The sequence below is a fragment of the Nelumbo lutea genome, chromosome 5, assembly GCF_056320005.1.
Source record: "Nelumbo lutea isolate HS-2025 chromosome 5, American lotus-T2T, whole genome shotgun sequence".
Classification (NCBI taxonomy): domain Eukaryota; kingdom Viridiplantae; phylum Streptophyta; class Magnoliopsida; order Proteales; family Nelumbonaceae; genus Nelumbo; species Nelumbo lutea.
In genome coordinates this window covers 13,510,080-13,529,150 of record NC_142688.1, presented here as the reverse complement: position 1 = coordinate 13,529,150, position 19,071 = coordinate 13,510,080, and the positions used below count along the sequence as shown (strand labels likewise).

Genomic DNA, 19,071 nt, shown 5'->3' with positions numbered 1-19,071 from the left:
AGATAATTAAAGCGGACCTTTGGGCAGTCTTTGAGGAGTTTGCTAGGGAACATTTTATTAGTCCGAGAATGAATTCAACTTTCCTAGCTTTGATCACAAAGAAGGGAGGCACCAATCAACCGAGAGATTTCAGACCAATTAGCTTGGTAACAAGCATATATAAAATCTTGGCCAAAGTGTTGTCTTTAAGATTAAAGCTAGTCCTTCTTGATTTGATAAGCCATTCCCAAGGGGCGTTCATTAAAGGTAGACAGATCACTGATCAAATTTTGATAGCTAATGAATGTGTGGAGGATTAAAAAAAAGAAAAAAAAAGAAAAAAAAAAAGAGAAAAGAAAGGCTTTGTGTGTAAATTGGACTTGGAGAAAGCTTATGATATGGTTGATTTGTCCTTCCTCTTGGACACTGAAAAATTTTGGGTTTGGAGAGAGATGATGTGGATGGATAAAAGGGTGTTTGAAGACTTGTCATTATTCAGTCCTAGTTAATGGAGTGGTCAGAGACTTTTTCCCCAAAAAAGCATCAAAGGCTTCTCTAATCATCATGAAAGAGGTAGAGTCGCAAAGAGAGGGGACAGCCTTGCCTAATTCCTCTTGAAGCTTTGAAGAAGCCATGGGAGGAGCCATTGATAAGAACAGAAAACCCAACTGGTTGTACACAACCTTGTATCCATCCAATCCACCTATCACTAAAACTTTTCTTTTTTTTTTTTTTTGACAGATGTCATTAAAACCTTTCAGCTTCAAAATATTCCACAAGCACCCCCAATCCACCCTATCATAAGACTTTTCAAGGTTGAGCTTGCAAACCGCAGCTCCATGACCACTCTTTATTTGCATTTCATCCACTTCATTGGCTACGAGGACACTGTCAACTATCTGTCTCCCTCTTATGAAGGTGCTTTGGGTATTTGCCACCACCTCACAAACTACTTTCTTGAGATGGTTATCTAACACTTTTGGCTATTATTTTATAGATTCCCCAGGAGATTGATAGGTTTGTACTGTAGTCTTCAGTATCCAAAGTCCCCTATTTCTTAGGAATGAGCTTAATGAAAGTAGCATTATTCCTCATATTTACCTCAGTTAACATGTATAAATCATCAAATGCCTCTAGTAAATAAACTTTGGTAAAATCCCAACATTCATGGTAGAAACCCAAAGAGAATCCATCGAGTCCAGGGGCTTTTTCCTCAATCAAAGAAAACACTGCTTCTTTAACCTCATCTTCAGTAGACCTCCTTTCCAAACAGGTCTTAAGATTTTTTAAGAGGGTCTGACCTGTCCACTCCCTCAAATAGGGTTTCCAAATTCTCTCGATCAAATAAAGTTTCTCAAAGAAATCAATTATCTCACTCTTGTAATCATGTGATATTTTTATGTTTTAATAAAATTTCTATCATTCATAAACAAAATCAATTATCTCTTTCCTTATTTGCCCAAGGCCTTCTACCTCTTGGCCATTCACCAAAATCTTAATGACTAAATTAATTGTTCTCCTTCGTTTTTTTTATCAACTAATTATTCTCCTTCATTGGCATATTTATGGAAAAAATATTATTATATCCACTGGACCCTAGACCTCTGCGACTAATAGATCTCCTAACGACGGATTAGCATTTCCCAATCAGCCCTTAATTTCTTTCTTTCTTCCAACTCTTCTCTGGTCAACTACCAAGAAATCTCTTTTAAATCCACTTTGGAGATACCTTCAAGAACTTTACTTTTTTTCTTCTTCAAAAGATTTGAACTTTTGCTTACTCAACTCCTTACAATTTCCTTTTAACAAATTGAAGCTTCTTAGAAAATTTGTAACTTACCCATCCCTCTATTGAGTATTCCACCCACCAATTTGCGACCCTTTTTTCTTGAAATCAGGATGGACCCATTGCCTCTCAGCACTCTATCAGTGTCCAAGACAAGCGGCCAGTGATCAGAAGTACAGCAAGGAACCGTTTCTTGAGATGCCTTTTGGGAAATGCTCCTCCTAGTTCTTTACTTTGTTATTCCTTTATTTCTTTTATGGAAAATTACAGAAAGGTACCTTGTACTTTGGGGGTAGTGACACTTAAGGGCCTCTCATACTTTTAGAAATCAACACTCAGTCATTTACCAAAATGCCCATTCATGGTTTGAGTAATTGAGAGAAAAAAATTGCAAAATGACAGAAATGGACATAGTTAATGTGTGAATTGTTGTATTGCTTCAACGTCCTGTTCATTCAACTCTGAGAAAGAAAATGGGAAAGAAAGGGTTAGGATCAAGGGTTTAAAGACTCATTTAAGGAGATGGCATAACAATCTCATAAAGCATGCAAAGGGTAGTTTTGGGATTTTCAAATGTTTCAAGGTGCACATGGCATCACAAGCTCCAGATAAATGATGGAACGCTAACAGATGGACCTGAGTGTTAATTTCTGAAAGTACTAGGTACCTCATTGTCACAAGTGAAAGTTGAGGCCCTTAAGTGTCACTACCCTCAATGTACAGGATACTTCTCTGTAATTTTCCCTTTCTTTTAATGTTTTAAGGGGCTCTTGTTTTTAAAACCCTTAATAGAATATGATTATTTAGGTTATTTGAGACCTATTCAGAAGCCTTTTCAAGCCAAACGTGATTATATCATTTTACACTTCTACTGAACAAATCAATTTAATTCAACAATCTTTACAAAGAGGGGTAAAGTCACACTAATCAAAAGTGTTTTGTCTGATCTTCCTGTTTATTATTTGCCTTATTCCCAATCCCAGCAAGAACTGCTGCTATTTTGGAAAACAAGTTCTGAATTTTTTTATGGAAGGAGTGGAAAGAGGAAACAAAATGTCACATGGTAAATTGGAAGGCAATTTGCAAACCCAAAGTAAAAGGGGATCTAGGGATCAAATCTTTAAAGGAGGTCAATATTGTGCTTTTAGGGAAGTGGTTGTAGAGGTTTAATGAGCAACCGGATAGCCTGTGGAGAAGGTTAAAGGTTGCCAAGTATGTTTCGAGTAACAGGGGTTGAGAGACAGAAGATGTTAGATCATCCTATGGGTGCTCAATTTGGAGGGCGATTTAGAAAATTAATCCTTGGTTCATGAAGGGTGTGAAATATGATTTTTTTTGGTAATAAATAAAAAAGAAGAAAAAAAAATTATAAAAAAAGAGAAGGGTGTGAAATATGATGCTAGGAATGGTCAAAGGCTTCTCTTGTGGAAAGATCACTGGTGCAGGGATGGCCCATTACAGTTTTTATATCCTGACCTTTTTGAGATTGTTGTGAACAAGAATGCAATAGTAGCTGATTGTTTGGAGAGGCAGAATCAAAGTGGTGTTTGGAATCCTCAATTCTGGAGGAACCTAAACGACTGGGAGGTGACTTCTTTGATCAGTTTACTACAGATATTGTATGACTCAAGGACAACCGGTGTGAGGGAAGACAAAAGGAAGTGGATTTGAGAAATCAGGAAAATTTTCCGTTAAACCCTCCTTTAACAGCTTAATAAGGGAGGACACCTCTTTCTTCCCAAGCGATAGAATTTGGGTCAGAAATGTACCATCCAAACTGGCTTTTTTGTCTGGTCAACAGTTCTGGATAAGATTTTGACTAGGGATAGTCTAGTCAAAAGAGGTATAGAGGTGGTGGAAATGGACTTCTCCATGTGTATTGGATTTGTGGCAACTGCTAATCATATGTTGCTACGTTGTGATTTCTTTACTGGATATGGGTAAGATTGTTGCAGTTGTTCAAAGTGAAAATGAGCTTCCCAGATGATGTGAAGGGATTTTTAGGAGCTTCATATGTAAGGGGGTTAATCAAAGATGAAAGGGTAGCTTGGAGCATCCTTCCCACAGCAGTTTTCTGGGCAGTATGGTGTGAAAGAAATAACAGAATTTTTTAAGAGTATCAAGAACAAAAGAAGATTTTCTTTTTGTAAATCACTCTCTATTCAGAAATAGACACACAAGTTCTTTTTTATCAAGATTTTCTTTTTGTAAGAAATTTGTTAAGGCAACACCCTAAATACAACATCTCCACCAGAAAAACAGAAGACAAAAACATGCACAACAGGATCATTTGTATTGTCCCCAACAATCTTCATTCCTGACTTGAGCAAACTCAGATACACCAAATCCGGACTGAAACTGAAATGCCAAACCTGCCACCATTCTATCCAGAAATCGGAGCCCCATATCTCATTTTCAGTCCTAAATCAATATTTTAAAGTTTGTTTTTCAAATTTACCTCTTGCAGTAACTTCACATTTGGGTCTGTTTTCTTCCCAGGTACAAAGCCAATCACCACCCTCTTAAGCTTATCCTTGGATCACATGTACATTTCCATGAGAGATTTGGGGTAAAAATATTTCTCCTATGGTACAATCTAAATAGGGGTGTTACTGAAAAAAATGCATGGTACAATCTAAAAATCTGATGTCGTAGTTGAATAGTTGTAAAGCATTGAAAATCTGAATAGGGGTGTCCATGAAAAACCAAAAAACCGAACCAAACCAAAAAAAACAAACCACAAAATGCGGTTAACCAAACTGATCGGTTCGGTTTCGGTTCGGGATTTTTGAAAAACCGAAGGACCGGTTCGGTTTTCGGTTAACCTACAAAAACCGACGGTTAACCAAACTGACCGGTATATATATTTTTATGTATATTTTATATATATTTTTAATATATGTCACATATTTTCTATGTATTACATATAAATATATATTCATTATATATAAAAATATATACTTATATTATATTTATAATGATCTATTTATAAATATATTATATATATTTCAAATATTTATAATATATTATATATCATTTATATATATAATATAATATTACATATATTTGTATAATATATATTATAAATATAAAAAACCAAAAAACCGAACCGGTCAAAAACTGAAACTGACGGACTGGTTAACCGGTGGTACCGGTTCGGTTTTGGTTTGGAGAATTGGAAAAACCGGTACCACCGGTTCAGTTTACAAAAAAGTGCCATGGTTCGGTTAACCAAACCGTGGACACCCCTAATTATGATTTGCACTCCTATCTGATGCAAAATTTGTACTTTTGTCTCATTAGCACTGATTTGCAGCACATTGCAAAATTTGCACCACCTTCCTCCTCCCTCAATTCCCTCTCATATAAAGTAGGGACTGCATTATCTTGCTTCCTACATCACTCCCAAACAAATAACTTTACTCCAACCTCCATTCTCTTTCATATAAGGTGGGACCACAAAATTTTACCTTTTAATTTATTTCTCACTAACAAATAAGACAAAGCCAAATCTGAAGTAAAAGTAACCAGATTTTACACAGCCCATTTACACTCCCATGCATTTACACAAATGCAAATGAAAATTGCAATGCAAAAACTGAGCCTAAATAACAAAAACAGCATACAAACCAATAGTCACCATATAAAGATTTGAGAAATTACTACACATCAGAATGAAACAGGAATTTAAAGGTTCTTCAAACACACCTTAAAACCACCAGCAGTGCCTGCATTTATGATAAGGTCAGGCCTTAATGCTTGGATGGAAGCATATGTTACAAGAGATGCAGAAACTGTGCCCACACTATCAACCCCTGGGAGAAGCAAATTTCAAGGACTAGTCAAAATCAATTGATAACAGGATTACATGGAGGTCATAGTTATAATGACAGGTAGGAGACTTTTGTGAGAAGAAGTGAAATCAAGAATTTTGTGAGAAGAAGTATTCAGTGTAGAAAGTAAAAGGAAAAGTTAATTATGTTGTATGACAACTGTTCATTCCATTTTAATCTCATTCACAACTTAAAATGCAGAGCACAAATGCCTACTAACACATCATATATGCTAGGTTTGCATATATAATGGAAAATAAACATTAAACACAATGCTTTTCCATGGGTAATCTACTATCAAAACCATGCTGCTCATGAATATTAACTTTAAAAAAGAGGTCTTATGGAATATACAGAAACAAAAGATGATGAACTCAAAAAAGAAAGAAGTTTACTTATTCTAAAATGCATATATTCTCTATCTAATAGAGCTGAAAGCATCTTCTAATTTTATTGCACATATAAGAATTTTAAAGCATTATTATTGCCACTCAACTATGCTTTTATGATACAAAAAGATTTTATAATGGTCAATGCACCATTATATTTAACACACAATATAATATAAGAAATGAAAAGATAAACCAATGCAATTTTAACATGGATCGATAAGTTAATAACAATCCTAGAGGAAGTTTATGTCTGTAAGGATGATACTTTCCGCTTGTAATTTCTGGAGCTGAAGAAGATATATATATATATATATATATATATATATATATATATATATATATATATATATATATATATATATATATATATATATAGTTTGTAACTTTGTATCAAGGGAACCTCCCCCTCCTTTTGATTCTTATAATATAATATAATTTTAAATGCACGTTCATGGATATTGTAATCTTAGGAGCTGTACTCGAAGTAGTAAAGGAGAGAAGAGAATCTCTGAAATACAGTGAATGTCGAACTGAACTGCTCAGTCGACAGTACTATTATTTATATTATGATGTAGTACAATGATACGGGAAGTTACTGGAATGCCCCTGATTAGTGATGGGACACCCAGACAACTTAAAACATTAAACAGGATTATGCCCATTAACATAGGCCCAGTACAGGACAACTAAAACTTAAGTATAGGCTAATAAGAACTCTTATCAGCCGAATACTCATACATACAAAAACTTCAATCCAACACTCCCCTCAAGCTAAGCATGGATATCAATCATGTTTAGCTTGCCAAGCATGTCCCTAAACTTTGCTGCTGCCAGCCCTTTAGTCAGTACATCTGCAATTTGCATCTCAGATGGTGTATAAGGCACACAGAGTTCACCCGAGACAATTCTTTCTCTAACAAAGTGTCGATCAATCTCAATATGTTTTGTCCTGTCATGCTACACGGGATTGTTGGCAATGTTGATGGCAGCTTTATTGTCACAATACAGCCTGAGAGGACCTTTAGCCTTAATGCCAAGTTCATTAAGAAGAGTTCTGAGCAATAAGAGTTCAGCAACCCCGTGAGCCATAGCTCGATATTCTGCTTCTGCACTTGATCTAGCCACTACATTCTGCTTCTTACTACGCCATGTGACCAGGTTTCCTTCCACAAATGTACAATAACTCGAGGTTGTCTTCCTGTCTCCAACAGACCTAGCCCAATCTGCATCAGTGTAGGCTTCGATTTCAATTCTATTGTTTTTCCTGAAGAGAATTCCCTTCCCTGGGCAAGTCTTCAAGTACCTGAGAATCCTTTCAACTGCTTTCATATGAGGGATCTTTAGAGAGTGCATAAATTGACTGACAACATGCACAGCATAAGCAATATCTGGCCGAGTGAGGGATAAGTATATCAGCTTCCCTACCAATTTTTGGTATCTCTCTCTATCACAGTAGTCCTCCCCTATTGATTCCTACAGGCCATGATTCTGTTCTATTGGAGTATCTGTTGGTCTGTACCCCATCATGCCTGTTTCCTCTAGGAGGTCAAGAACATACTTCCGCTAACATATGTAGATTCCCTCTCTTGACCTGGCAACTTCAATCCCAAGAAAATATCTCAAACGACCCAAGTCTTTGATCTCAAATTCCAAAGTCAGAAACTCCTGCAATCTTTTTATCTCTTCCAAGTCATTCCCAGTAATTACCATATCATCCACATAAACAATGAGTGCAGTAAGTTTGCTATCCTGTCTCCTTATGAACAAGGTATGGTTTGCACCACTCTGAGTGTACCCCACTTTCTTCATGGCCCCACAAAGCCTCTCAAACCATGCACGGGGAGATTGCTTCAACCCATATAATGCTTTCCTCAGTTTGCACACCTTTCTACCAAAATCATAGCTTGGTGGAGGTTCCATAAATACCTCTTCGCGAAGGTCACCATTTAAGAAGACATTCTTCACATCCAGCTGATGAAGTTCCCATGAAAAATTTGCTGCTAGTGACAAAAGAACCCGAATTGTGTTGAGCTTTGCTACTAGGGCAAAGGTTTCTTTATAGTCAATCCCTTCTTTTTGAGTAAACCCCTTTGCCACAAGTCTGGCCTTGTACCTTTCAACAGACACGTCCTCCCTGTGCTTTATAGTAAACACCCACTTGCACCCAACAATGCTCTTCCCCTCTGGTAGATCTACTAATTCCCAAGTTCTTGCTTTCATTAGGGCTTTCATTTCTTCATTCATAGCTTCTTTCCATCTTGGATCAAACACAGCCTCTGAGTACCTAGAAGGAACACGCACAGAGGAAAGAGCAGACACAAAGGAATGATAAGCAGGAGATAAATGCGAGTAAGAAACAAAATCAGCAATGGGGTGCTGGGTGGTGCAAGAGCGAATAGGCTTACGAAGAGCAATAGGAAGATTCAAATCAGAAGTATGTGAGTTGGAATTACCTTGGATTGTAGAGACAGATTGATCCGAGTCCAACTGGTTGCTGTCATGAAATTGAGGGGCCCTTTTTCTTCTGTTGTATGTAAGTATCTCTTTTTGTTGCCTACTGGAGCCTTCAGAAACATCTGCAGCATCAGGAAGAGTAATCGGCACAGTGGGAGCCTCATTGGGTTGACCTAGAATGCCACAACGAGGAGTAGGAGGAGAGGATGGAAGACCCGAGGTAGATAGGGGAACAAAAAAGGAGGGAGAATGAGAATCCTCTTCCATCCCACTAATCTCCCCCTGAAAGGATTATGAAGACTGAAAATAGGGTTGAGACTCAAAGAAGACCACATCTCTGGTGACATACTTTCTCTTGGAGACAGGGTCATAACACTTGTAACCCATTTGTGTAGGAGAGTACCCTAGGAATATTCCCTTTGTAACCTTAGGATTCAGTTTGGTCTTCTTTGGATCCTTCACATGTATGAAACATATACAGCCAAAGACCCGAGGAGAAAGGGAAAAATCTGGAAGAGTGGGACACAAAACAGAGAAAGGGGTTTTCATACCCAACACCTTAGATGGCATCCGATTTATCAGATATGATGCAGTAAGAACGGCTTGAGACCAGTATTGCTTGGGAACTTTGTGCTGGAATAGTAAGGCTCGACCTGTCTCCAATAGATGTCTATTCTTGCGCTCAACAACCCCATTCTGCTGAGGGGTATAAGCACAGGATGACTGATGTAGTATGCCAGCATCTTCCATGAATAAGTTCAAGGATTTTTCAAAGTATTCAACAGCATTGTCTTACCTGAATTGCTTAATCTTCTTATTAAACTGAGTTTCAATCATCTTGCAAAATGCCATAGTTATCCGTGGTACTTCATCCCATCCTTTTAACAGGTATATCCATGTGCATCGAGAATAATGGTCAATAAAACTGATAAAATACCAGAAGCCATCAAAAGAAACAATGGGTGAAGGGCCCCAGACATCAGAATGAACCAAATCAAAAGCACAGATTTCATTACTAGAAATTGGATACACAGTTCTACATTGTTTTGACACTTGACATACTTCATAGGTTAAACTCTGACTTGAAATGCCCTAAAACAGTTCGGGAAACAACATTTCTAATGAAGAGAAAGACACATGACCTAGCCTAGCATGCCAAAGATGCAACTTAGCTTTTGACTCCACACTCTCCGAACTACTACCAGCAGATGCTTGTAAGGCTGAACCGATGTCTGCATCAAGATAGTAGAGTCCTCTATACTCATGACCGCACCCAATCGTTCTCCTTGTCAATCTGTCTTGGAAGACACAATGAGTAAGAAAAAAGGTTATACTACAGTTCAAATTTTTGGTAAGATTTGAAACAGACAAAAGATTTGAGGTGAGACTAGAAACATGTAAAACTGATTTAAGAGAGAGGTCCTTGCTTAGGTCAACCATTCCCTTTCCAGAGATAGTGGAGAAAGACCCGTCAGCAACTCTCATCTTATCCTGACCAAACAACAAATGATATGAAGAGAATAAGGAACACATATGTGTCATGTGGTCAGTTGCACCGGAATCAATAACCCAAGAAGCAGAGTCAATAGATCCAGTGGCACTGAAGGCAGAGGCTGTACCTGATCTGGCAAGAGATGTAGAAGCAAAAGAATTATTCCTTAGATGGGCTAATGCCCTGCTAAGGTCCTCTACCTCACTAGCAGTGAAGCCCAAAGCACCAGTTCCAGAGGAATCAACAACCTGTTCCATAGGAGAAGAAGACCCTGTTGGAGTATTCTGTGAGTTGTCACCATTGTTGCTGGTGACAAGGTTCCCACTTGTCGTAGGCCTGTTATCCCTAGAAGAAATTTCTCTGAATATTGGAGACATCTTGACTGCAGCCGCTGTGAATGTGACACTGATTAAGACTAGCCGAAGCAGTTCTGAAGGTTCTAAACCAGTTTTGGAGCAGGTTCTGATTAGCTGAAATGATCACAGCAGGTTCTGATTTGCCGAATTGATTACAGCAGGTTCAGGCAGCACTCGACACAGTTTCAAACTTGTTGAGACTGTCACAGTTCTGAAGCAGTTCAGTTACAGCAGCAAGCAAGGAGTTCTAGGCTAGTAACCGACCTGAAACTAAGGGTTCTCAACTGTTGTGCTATGCAGACTCCACTTGAACTTCGAGTACTGCAACTGTAAGGAGAGTGTCCCTTCTTCCGGCCAATACTAGAACTGCTGACATTAGTCCTCAACTAGGGTTCACAGTGCTGGACAATCTGGAGCCGAAGCAGTTCGGGTACAGTAGCAAGTAAAAGTTTGAGGCAGCAACTGTGCAGTGTAAGTTTTTACCATTGTGCTGTGCAGGGCTAAAGTAAGGCTGGTAACCGACCTGAAAATAGGGCTATTTACCACTGTTCTGTAAGAGTCTTGCTGGAGCACCGAAGCTGCAACTGTAGAAGAGGCTCTCCCCCTTTCGGCTAGTGCTAGGACTGCTGAAATCAGTCCTCAACTAGGTCTGTCCTATACAAACCTCTCTTAGTAGCCAAATAGCTACTACTTACTGGAAACAACCTAGTAGGACATCTACTTCTGGGTCTTACTTCCCTTGAGTCCTACAACCAAGAGAAACCCTAGGTTCGAACTTGCTTTACTCTCTTACACCCCTAGGTCTTTACTGCAACAACCCAGAAAAGGAAGAGAGAAGATGAAAAGACACAAGAGAAGAGAGTGCTCCTGCTAAAACCCTAGGTTTGAACTTGCTCCGATACCATGCAATCTTAGGAGCTATACTCGAAGTAGTAAAGGAGAGAAGAGAAACTCTGAAATACAGTGAATGTCAAACTGAACTGCTCAGTCGACAGTACTATTATTTATATTATGATGTAGTACAGTGATACAAGAAGTTACTGGAATGCCCCTGATTAGTGATGGTACACCCAAACAACTTAAAACACTAAACAGGATTAGGCCCAGTACAGGACAACCAAAACTTAAGTATAGGCTAATAAGAACTCTTATCAGCCGAATACTCATACATACAAAGACTTCAATCCAACAAATATGTCAAAGTTAGAGAGAGAGAGAGAGAGAGCAGATACTTACCCAACAATGGATCCTTTCCTGGCCAAATTACATTAAGATTCAGATCTTTGTAAACACCATAGTATCTTACCCAAGGAACCCCTTTAGGGAACCTGTAAAATTAGCAAGTTAGAGAAAAAGAACACAGAAAACAATATATGAGACATGAAAAGCCCTCAGTAAATGATTATTAGGTCTGATTCTAATAAAGAAAAAATCAGATAAAAGCAAGGTTCAAAGTTGTGTATTGTATCAGTATTGAAGGTCACCAAAATGCAAAATACCGAGAGTTAGGGGATATTAACAGTTTCAATTGTTAATATTCATTCTAACAAGCTTAACTGTAATGATTCAAACTGAAAAAATAAATAAAAAAAGAGTATCCACTGTTTGAAATGCACAATATGAATATCAATATTTTGAACCTTGGATAAAAGATGGAAACAGTTATGACAAAGGAAAAAAAAAAAGAAATCAGATATAACTACTGGAAGCCTTAAACATGTAACCTGAGATACAGAGATTTTCCAGTTTCTGCAGCATTGAGTTTTGTATAAATGTTTTAAAAGATAAGATAACAGCTCAGGGTTTGACACACGGGCAACTAGCCAGGCTTATGGGTGTTAAAAATAGCAGGTTGGCACTGCAGTTTCCATAAGTCGAAGATTACCAAAGAAAAAGGAACTCTTCTGGTAGAGAGCAAGGTCCAAGCCTAACGGGGAAAAAAATTTATCAGCAGTAATGAGGTGAAGGTTAGTATAATAGACGTGCAAGGAGATCTTTGTTCACCTACCAAAGGCTATACCTCTAGGCATCCAAACAAATACAGGAGGCAAAAATAAATAAACAAGGAGTTGAGATAAAAATAATTAGGCTTGAGAAATAGTAAAAATACAGAACATGAATAAAAGCATTGAAAGGGCAGAAGCAATCGAGTACCCCAAATAAATATGGACAGAAATAGAAGGCATCTAAAAGAATGAGGAGAGAGAGAGAGAGAGAGGAACTCACAAGGAATCGTGGTCCTCTGAAAGCTGGAACTTGGTGACAAGCGGAAGTGCTTCAGTCTGCATAGCTGACATTCCAAAACAAAACGGACGAAGAGAATAAAAATCTATAATAAGAAGAAAGCAAAACCAAAAAAAAGAAAAACAGAATAGAGAGAAGTTCAGAAACCCTAGAAGTTGGGACAAAGTTAGAAGTACCAATAATGATGACAATGGTTGAGATAGGTTTATTCTCTGCGTCTGCAACCATAGTCGTGGCCCGCTCCTCTACAACTTCCGTGCTGTCGTTATGAGGAGCCATGGAGCGGCCCTTTCTCGCTGCCTCTATCTCTCTCTATCTCGCTAACGAATCACTAACGCACACGTTCCAGCTCTCTGCAAGTGATTGTTAACCAAAGAAAAGGAAGAAAATGCGATTTCGACGATTTTCAGAGAGAGAGAGAGAGGGGGGGGGGGTTGGTCGTTTGTCTGTTCGGTACTGAGATGCGTGGGAATGATGATTGATATTTATCTGAGAAGGGCAGGCACGCAGAACGCTAGACGCTGGAGGCTGCGTTATGCGTTGCAATCATTAACGACAAGGCGTGCCGTACGTATACTGGAATGGAATGGAGTGCCTCATGATCTACATTTTATGTATTAACTATTGCTATGATGCCACGTGAGCGGTAAACATTAAGCCACCTGTAATTAGCAAAGATATTTGATGTATCATCCCTTTGCCGTCCAGTGCTGACGTTTTTGGAACTTGGAGTTTCGTTGAAAATCGAGGACTCCAATCAACGATTTAGATTTATCGCTGTGGTCCCACAATACGTCATTTGGCATTAATTCACGGTTCCTGTAATTTGGGCCTAGAAAATTCTGATCCCGGCTGATTGTTCGATATCAGGTAATTTGGATTTCGGAAGTATCTTCCTAACCCCAAAATCGAGGCAACGTCTCGATTCTCCTCAAGGTTTTTAAAATGGGAGAATGACGATTCAGTCAGGCCAGGTTAGAATTTTTAGCCTCAATGTACAGTTGGAGTGGGTTTCGGTTGAGGGTTGTTTACATTTTGAATGTTTATATGGTTTTGCAGTGGAAATCAGAAATTTGTATTGAGCCTGTTCGTATTTCTCTATTTTAAAATCGGACTGGACAGTGAACCTTTTTTGGGTCTAGTTTTTAGGTTGAATGGTTCGACCGTCTGATCTGAATGAACAGCCTATTCTGATAAAAATTAAAAAAAAACCCAAAAAAATGGTCAAAAATCGTTCTTGGGTTGAAAGGTTCGATTGCCTGGGTCAACAGTTCACAAACCAAATCAACGGTTTTTGGGCAAAAAGTGATTTTGGGGTTAAACAGAATTAGTCAAGTGACCAGTTCTCTCTTTTTTTTTTCTTTTGTCTAACCGTCCGATCTGATTTGGTTTTGAAAACATTGATTCTCCTAATAGATAATTTATACTTGGGAAAGTTTCACTTTAGTACCCTAAACTTTGGGGTTAGTATTAAGCTAGTACCTGAACTGTCAAATGTGTCATTGCATTACTTAAACTTTCAAAAGTGTCGGGTTGGTCCCTGCCATTAATCATCAATTATCTATTGAAAAATATCGAAACTACCCTTCAAAATAAGACACTATTCATTGTCTTCTACCTTGAGACTGAACCAATTGAGATGTTTGAGATTCTAGACTAATGAAGTCATTGTCTTCTACCTTTAAATTTGAAACACATTCTTGTCTAATTATTTGATTATTTATTTTTTTTTGCTTTTAGTTATTGCTTCCCTCTATCATATTTCATTTTTTTTTTCTCTATTTTCTTTGAAGATAATCGATTCAATCTCAAGGTAGAAGACAAATGAATAGTGTCTTATTTTGAAAGATAGTTTTGACATTTTTCAACAAATAACCGACAGTTGGTTAATGGCAGGGACCAACTTAACACTTTATTGAAAATTTAGGTTATGCAATGACATATTAAAAAATTTGGATACTAACCTAACACTACCCCCAAAATTCAGGGTACTAAAGTGAAAATTTTCCTTTATACTTTAGGGCAATGCCACTAAGGATTTCAAATTTCCAATGTGAGTATTAAATACCCTCCTCAACTTTTAAAACTTAACATTCAAGTCCAACTATTAGTATTCCTTTAATTATCCAAGCATCTGATGCCATGTGCGTTCAATTTCCCAAAATGACCTTTTATATGTTTTATGAAACCATTTGATGAGGTGAAATTTGAGTTCTACGATTCTGCATCAAAACATAATCATTCTCTCCAGCCAATTTAACAAATTCAATGGAGGATTGTATAATAAGAAATTTAAAATGGTCATTTTGGTAGTTTTACCACTCATTGCAACATAAAAGGTGCTGGACTTGGTGCTTGATTTTTGAAAGGTCAAGGAACTTAATTGTCACATTTGAAAATTGAGGTTTTTAATTGACTTTGTGGTTGGAAGGAAAGTAGGAAAAGAAAGGGAAGGGTGCCAACTGAGAGTGGTGGCTCGGTTTTCTTCACCTTTGAGAAGAGTTAGGAGTTATTGTTATTAAAAAAAAGTATTGTACTATGTCACTGGGGAAAGGGCAAGGGATTTAATACCAAAACAGAAAATGAAAGAGTAAAGAAACTTATACGAAAAAAGTGTCACTATTCACTGCCCTAATTTTTCCTAATAATATTAAGAAAGTATTCAATTTGTTGAGAAAATTGCATACTAATACCCTAGGCTATACTTTACTACTTTAGGGGTTGTAAAGTTAATACCTAAATTTCAAAACATATCATTACAGTACTTGAACTCTCAAGACTTGCCAATTTAGTCCACAAACGCAAATGACACAAATACCTTCTGAACACCATCTGATTTTCTTTACAATACCTACTTGAAATTCATGAAAAAAAGAAAGAGATGAGAAGATGTAGAATGTTTTACAACCCAAAAACCATTTCGAAAATCAAGAGAAGAGAGTGAGAAAGCCATCTAATTTGCCTTACTGGCCTTGGCGGCACAACCGCCAACAGCACCATTATTCGAAACAACGGAAACAACAACCTGGTCAATGGCGGCAACCACCTTCCTTTTGTCGCTGCCGGCCAGCTACCAGCCGGAGCCACTCTTCAGAAGCTCACATGTTTGGGACAATAACCGTGATCGACAATGAAATAACTGAAGGACATGAGCTGGGGTCTTCCCTGGTAGGTATAAATCACTTTTCAAAAACTCACTGCACTATTCCATGGCGGTGATCATCAGGATGACACCATTAGTTTTTTTGGTGTCCACCGAACAGCAGCTCCAGAGTCTCAGATTGCGATAGTTGGAGGCACCAGAAAATATAAGAAAGCAAAAGGATACACCACGATTCAGACCCTTCATCGTCCGATCAACACACGACCCATGGCGTTCAAAACCGTGCTTCAATTCAGTGTCAACCTCACACAGTAGTGTGTTTGCTCCCTTAGTGTGCTTGAATTAGTTCTTTAATCTTGACTGGGTTACGTCGTGTTGGAGGAAAGAATAAGCTTATACATAATCCATGAATTCCATGAATTCAGACCCAGATTTATAAACGCAAAAAAAAAAAAAAAAAAATTGTAGAGTTAATAGTTGCCTGACTTATCAACCGTGCAGTCAAGTGCAGGAGTTACTCCAGTTGCTTCCCCAAGGACTCGTGCAATTTTCTCCCCGATCTGTAGTATTGCCAATTGGATTAATTTCTGCATCATTATTGATTAATTAGGCTCAGTTTAGAAGGAGCACAAATAGAATTTTATATACATTTGTATTGTACATTCATATTTGCACTCTTTCCAAACTAAGCCTAAGTGCTACACAACAATTGATAGTTTGATTTATGCTGCTGACTAAGAAACTTTAATTTATTTTCATATTGGGAACATTACCTCAAAGACCCCATAAAGAACAAGAAACGCAGTAACAGAGGAATCAAGATGAGCAAGATTTGCAGTCTCAAGAACAGGGGCGTCACAATAAGCAGGAGCCGATCAAGTACGATGATGTGTTTCTCGACTCTGCCGAAGTGGTTTGATAAACCTATAAAAATAAACAATCAAATAAGAATCTTTTTTGAAGTTAATTGATAAAACCCAAGGGAGATATTTGTCCAAGGCTAAAATTTGGGCGGTCTTTGTTCCAAAGAAAAAGCCAAATTACAGGGATCCGTGTAAATTATCCTTAATATCGTATTTGGTTGCAACACAAATAAATTTGCACCGATACAAAATCATGACAGTGCAAATAATTTGAGTATAAGGTTTTGGAAGGAGCATAAATGCTGCAAAACCTTATATTTTAGGAAGAAAGAGGGTTCAGCCCTGGGCCAGAATTTATAGGCATACAGTACTATTGAGTTAGGTGCCAGCTCGGAATTGATGCAAATTCACCGAGGCATTGGTGCATAGAGTGTAGGTTGTTGTCATTTTTAATGTTTGTAGCTCTGCAGAGGAAATCACAAATCTGCAATGGGTTTGTTCGTATTTTTCCGCAAATTTTATATTATTTTGTATGTATTTATAATGCACATATTTGTATTTATACTCCTTTCAAACTAAACATAAGTTCTGATCAATTTTTGTTTTAAATTTTAATTTATTTTGTTTGATTACAATCGAATAAAGTAAATTAAGACAAAAAATAAAATAAAATAAAATTTAAAACAAAATTAAACAAGAATTTTACATTTTTTACATTTACAGTCCAATGCATTTATACTAACACAAAAAAACTTGGCACTTAAAACAAGCACAGCCTAAATGCTTAAAGTCTCCTCGTGGACTTCATTCAGTGGGGAGCAGTCACGAAAGAAGCCTTCGCTCCGAAGCATGCGATAGCACCTTGAGTGCGAATCTACGTTAAAGGTAACCATTGCGACAACTACAACCATGATCTCCGTCAAAACCCAGATTACATACTTGGAAGGGCTCTCTTATTCTTATTCTGTCAAGTAATCCACGCTTTCTGTAGTAACCATATAAGAAACCGAGCTAACATCCATGATGCAAGTACACTCATCAACCCTTGTATATCGATCAATGATTTGTTGAGCAAATTAACGGTTGTTAGTAAAATAATAGTTTTGGGGAAAAACTGAATCAGTCATCTGACCAGTTCCCATTTTTTCCAGTTCAACCGTCCGGTCCAGTTCTAAAAACCACGGTCTGTAACAACGATGGCCATGGCCATGATCTCAATTAAAGGCCCCCATCAAATACTTCCTTCTTTCATATATGGCAAATCGAACTAACTGCCATTACATGAGTATGCCCATCTCATAGCCAATAAATTCGAAGAGACTTCATTAACTTAAAAGCACGAGCGCTTGGCTGTATAGAGAATATCCGAATGCCAAAAAAAGTTATTGCAGTCATTCTCTCCAATCAATCTATATTTATATTTTTAGTATTTATAAAAGTGTGAATGGAATCTAGATTTATGGAATTTTCATTGGACAAGATTTGTCCCTATATCTTGAGTTCTCTAGGTCAAGATCTGAGTTACCCATTTGTGTATGAGCTTGGCCAAATTCATTGCTCGCTTTGGGCACAGAATACTCAAGAGCCAAAGCCTGAACCTAACCCAAGCTCCTTGGTTAAGATTAAGCTCAAGTTTTAAGCCAAATCCAAAAATCTAAAACTATCCCATGTGAAAGCTCACATTGATCAGTTCATCAAACTCAGGCTGTATTTTGGAGTGTTTTTTTGGGCCTAAACAGGCTTATCTTTGAATCATTTTTTTAGAAGGTACTTGTTTAAGCTCAATTTGAAATGAGCACAAATACAAATATATAGAGCACAAAACCTTGTATTTTGTATTATTTTATATGTATTTAATGTTTGACTAATCACCATTTTCTATTCAAATTAGCTTATTGCAAATACAAAGGCTAAAATGGAGTTTTTTACTTTTTTTTTTTAATTAGTCTTTCTTGATGTAAAAAGTTTGTTCTGAGCTTTTTCACCAAACAATTTTTGACTGACTTTAGGCTTCTTCAACACAAAAAGCACATTGGAGAATGGAGAAGCACTCCCAAAGATTGGCTGCCCAAAGCTTAGTCCTTGACATTAGGGGTAAATCATAATTATAGTCAGCCTGGTCTTGTCCAAAAATTTCGGGCCTAGGCCTAGATTTGTGTTTAGACCCAGCCGGGCCTGGGTTCACCTAAAGTCCGCAAATTTCAAAGTTAGGCCCAATTTGAGCCTGGCCGGCCTGCGTATAGTTTTCTGTATATGTTTTTATGTTATATCTTATGCATCATATATGAATATTATAATATGAAACTTATAATACATATTACATATAATATTTTATATTATATAATTTATAAAATGAATGTTGTATATTATATATATATAATATAAAAATTATACATATTTAATATTTTATAAACAAAAACTTTAGGCCCAAAATCATGCCGGGTCAAAGCTGGCCCTCGTCACCCTACTATAGATGAAAAGCCCAGCCCAGCCCATGATCGCCCCTATTAAACTGACACCTGAAATGGACAGTAGAGAGAGAGAGAGAGAGAGTTTTGTTCCCACTTCA

General features: G+C 37.5%; 1 protein-coding gene across 1 annotated transcript in view; it reads right to left on the bottom strand.

Moving 5' to 3' along the window:
• Positions 1 to 13,134, bottom strand: part of LOC148850453 (5'-methylthioadenosine/S-adenosylhomocysteine nucleosidase-like) — a 31,382-nt gene extending 18,248 nt beyond the window's left edge. The window contains exons 1-4 of the mRNA XM_088943758.1: positions 12,713 to 13,134; positions 12,519 to 12,582; positions 11,529 to 11,620; positions 5,474 to 5,580 (exon numbers count right to left, since the gene is read on the bottom strand). Of these exons, the coding sequence (XP_088799884.1) occupies positions 5,474 to 5,580; positions 11,529 to 11,620; positions 12,519 to 12,582; positions 12,713 to 12,815 (366 nt within the window). The 5' untranslated portion in view covers positions 12,816 to 13,134. The remainder of the gene's footprint in view (positions 1 to 5,473; positions 5,581 to 11,528; positions 11,621 to 12,518; positions 12,583 to 12,712) is intronic.
• Between the last annotated feature and the right edge of the window lie 5,937 nt (positions 13,135 to 19,071).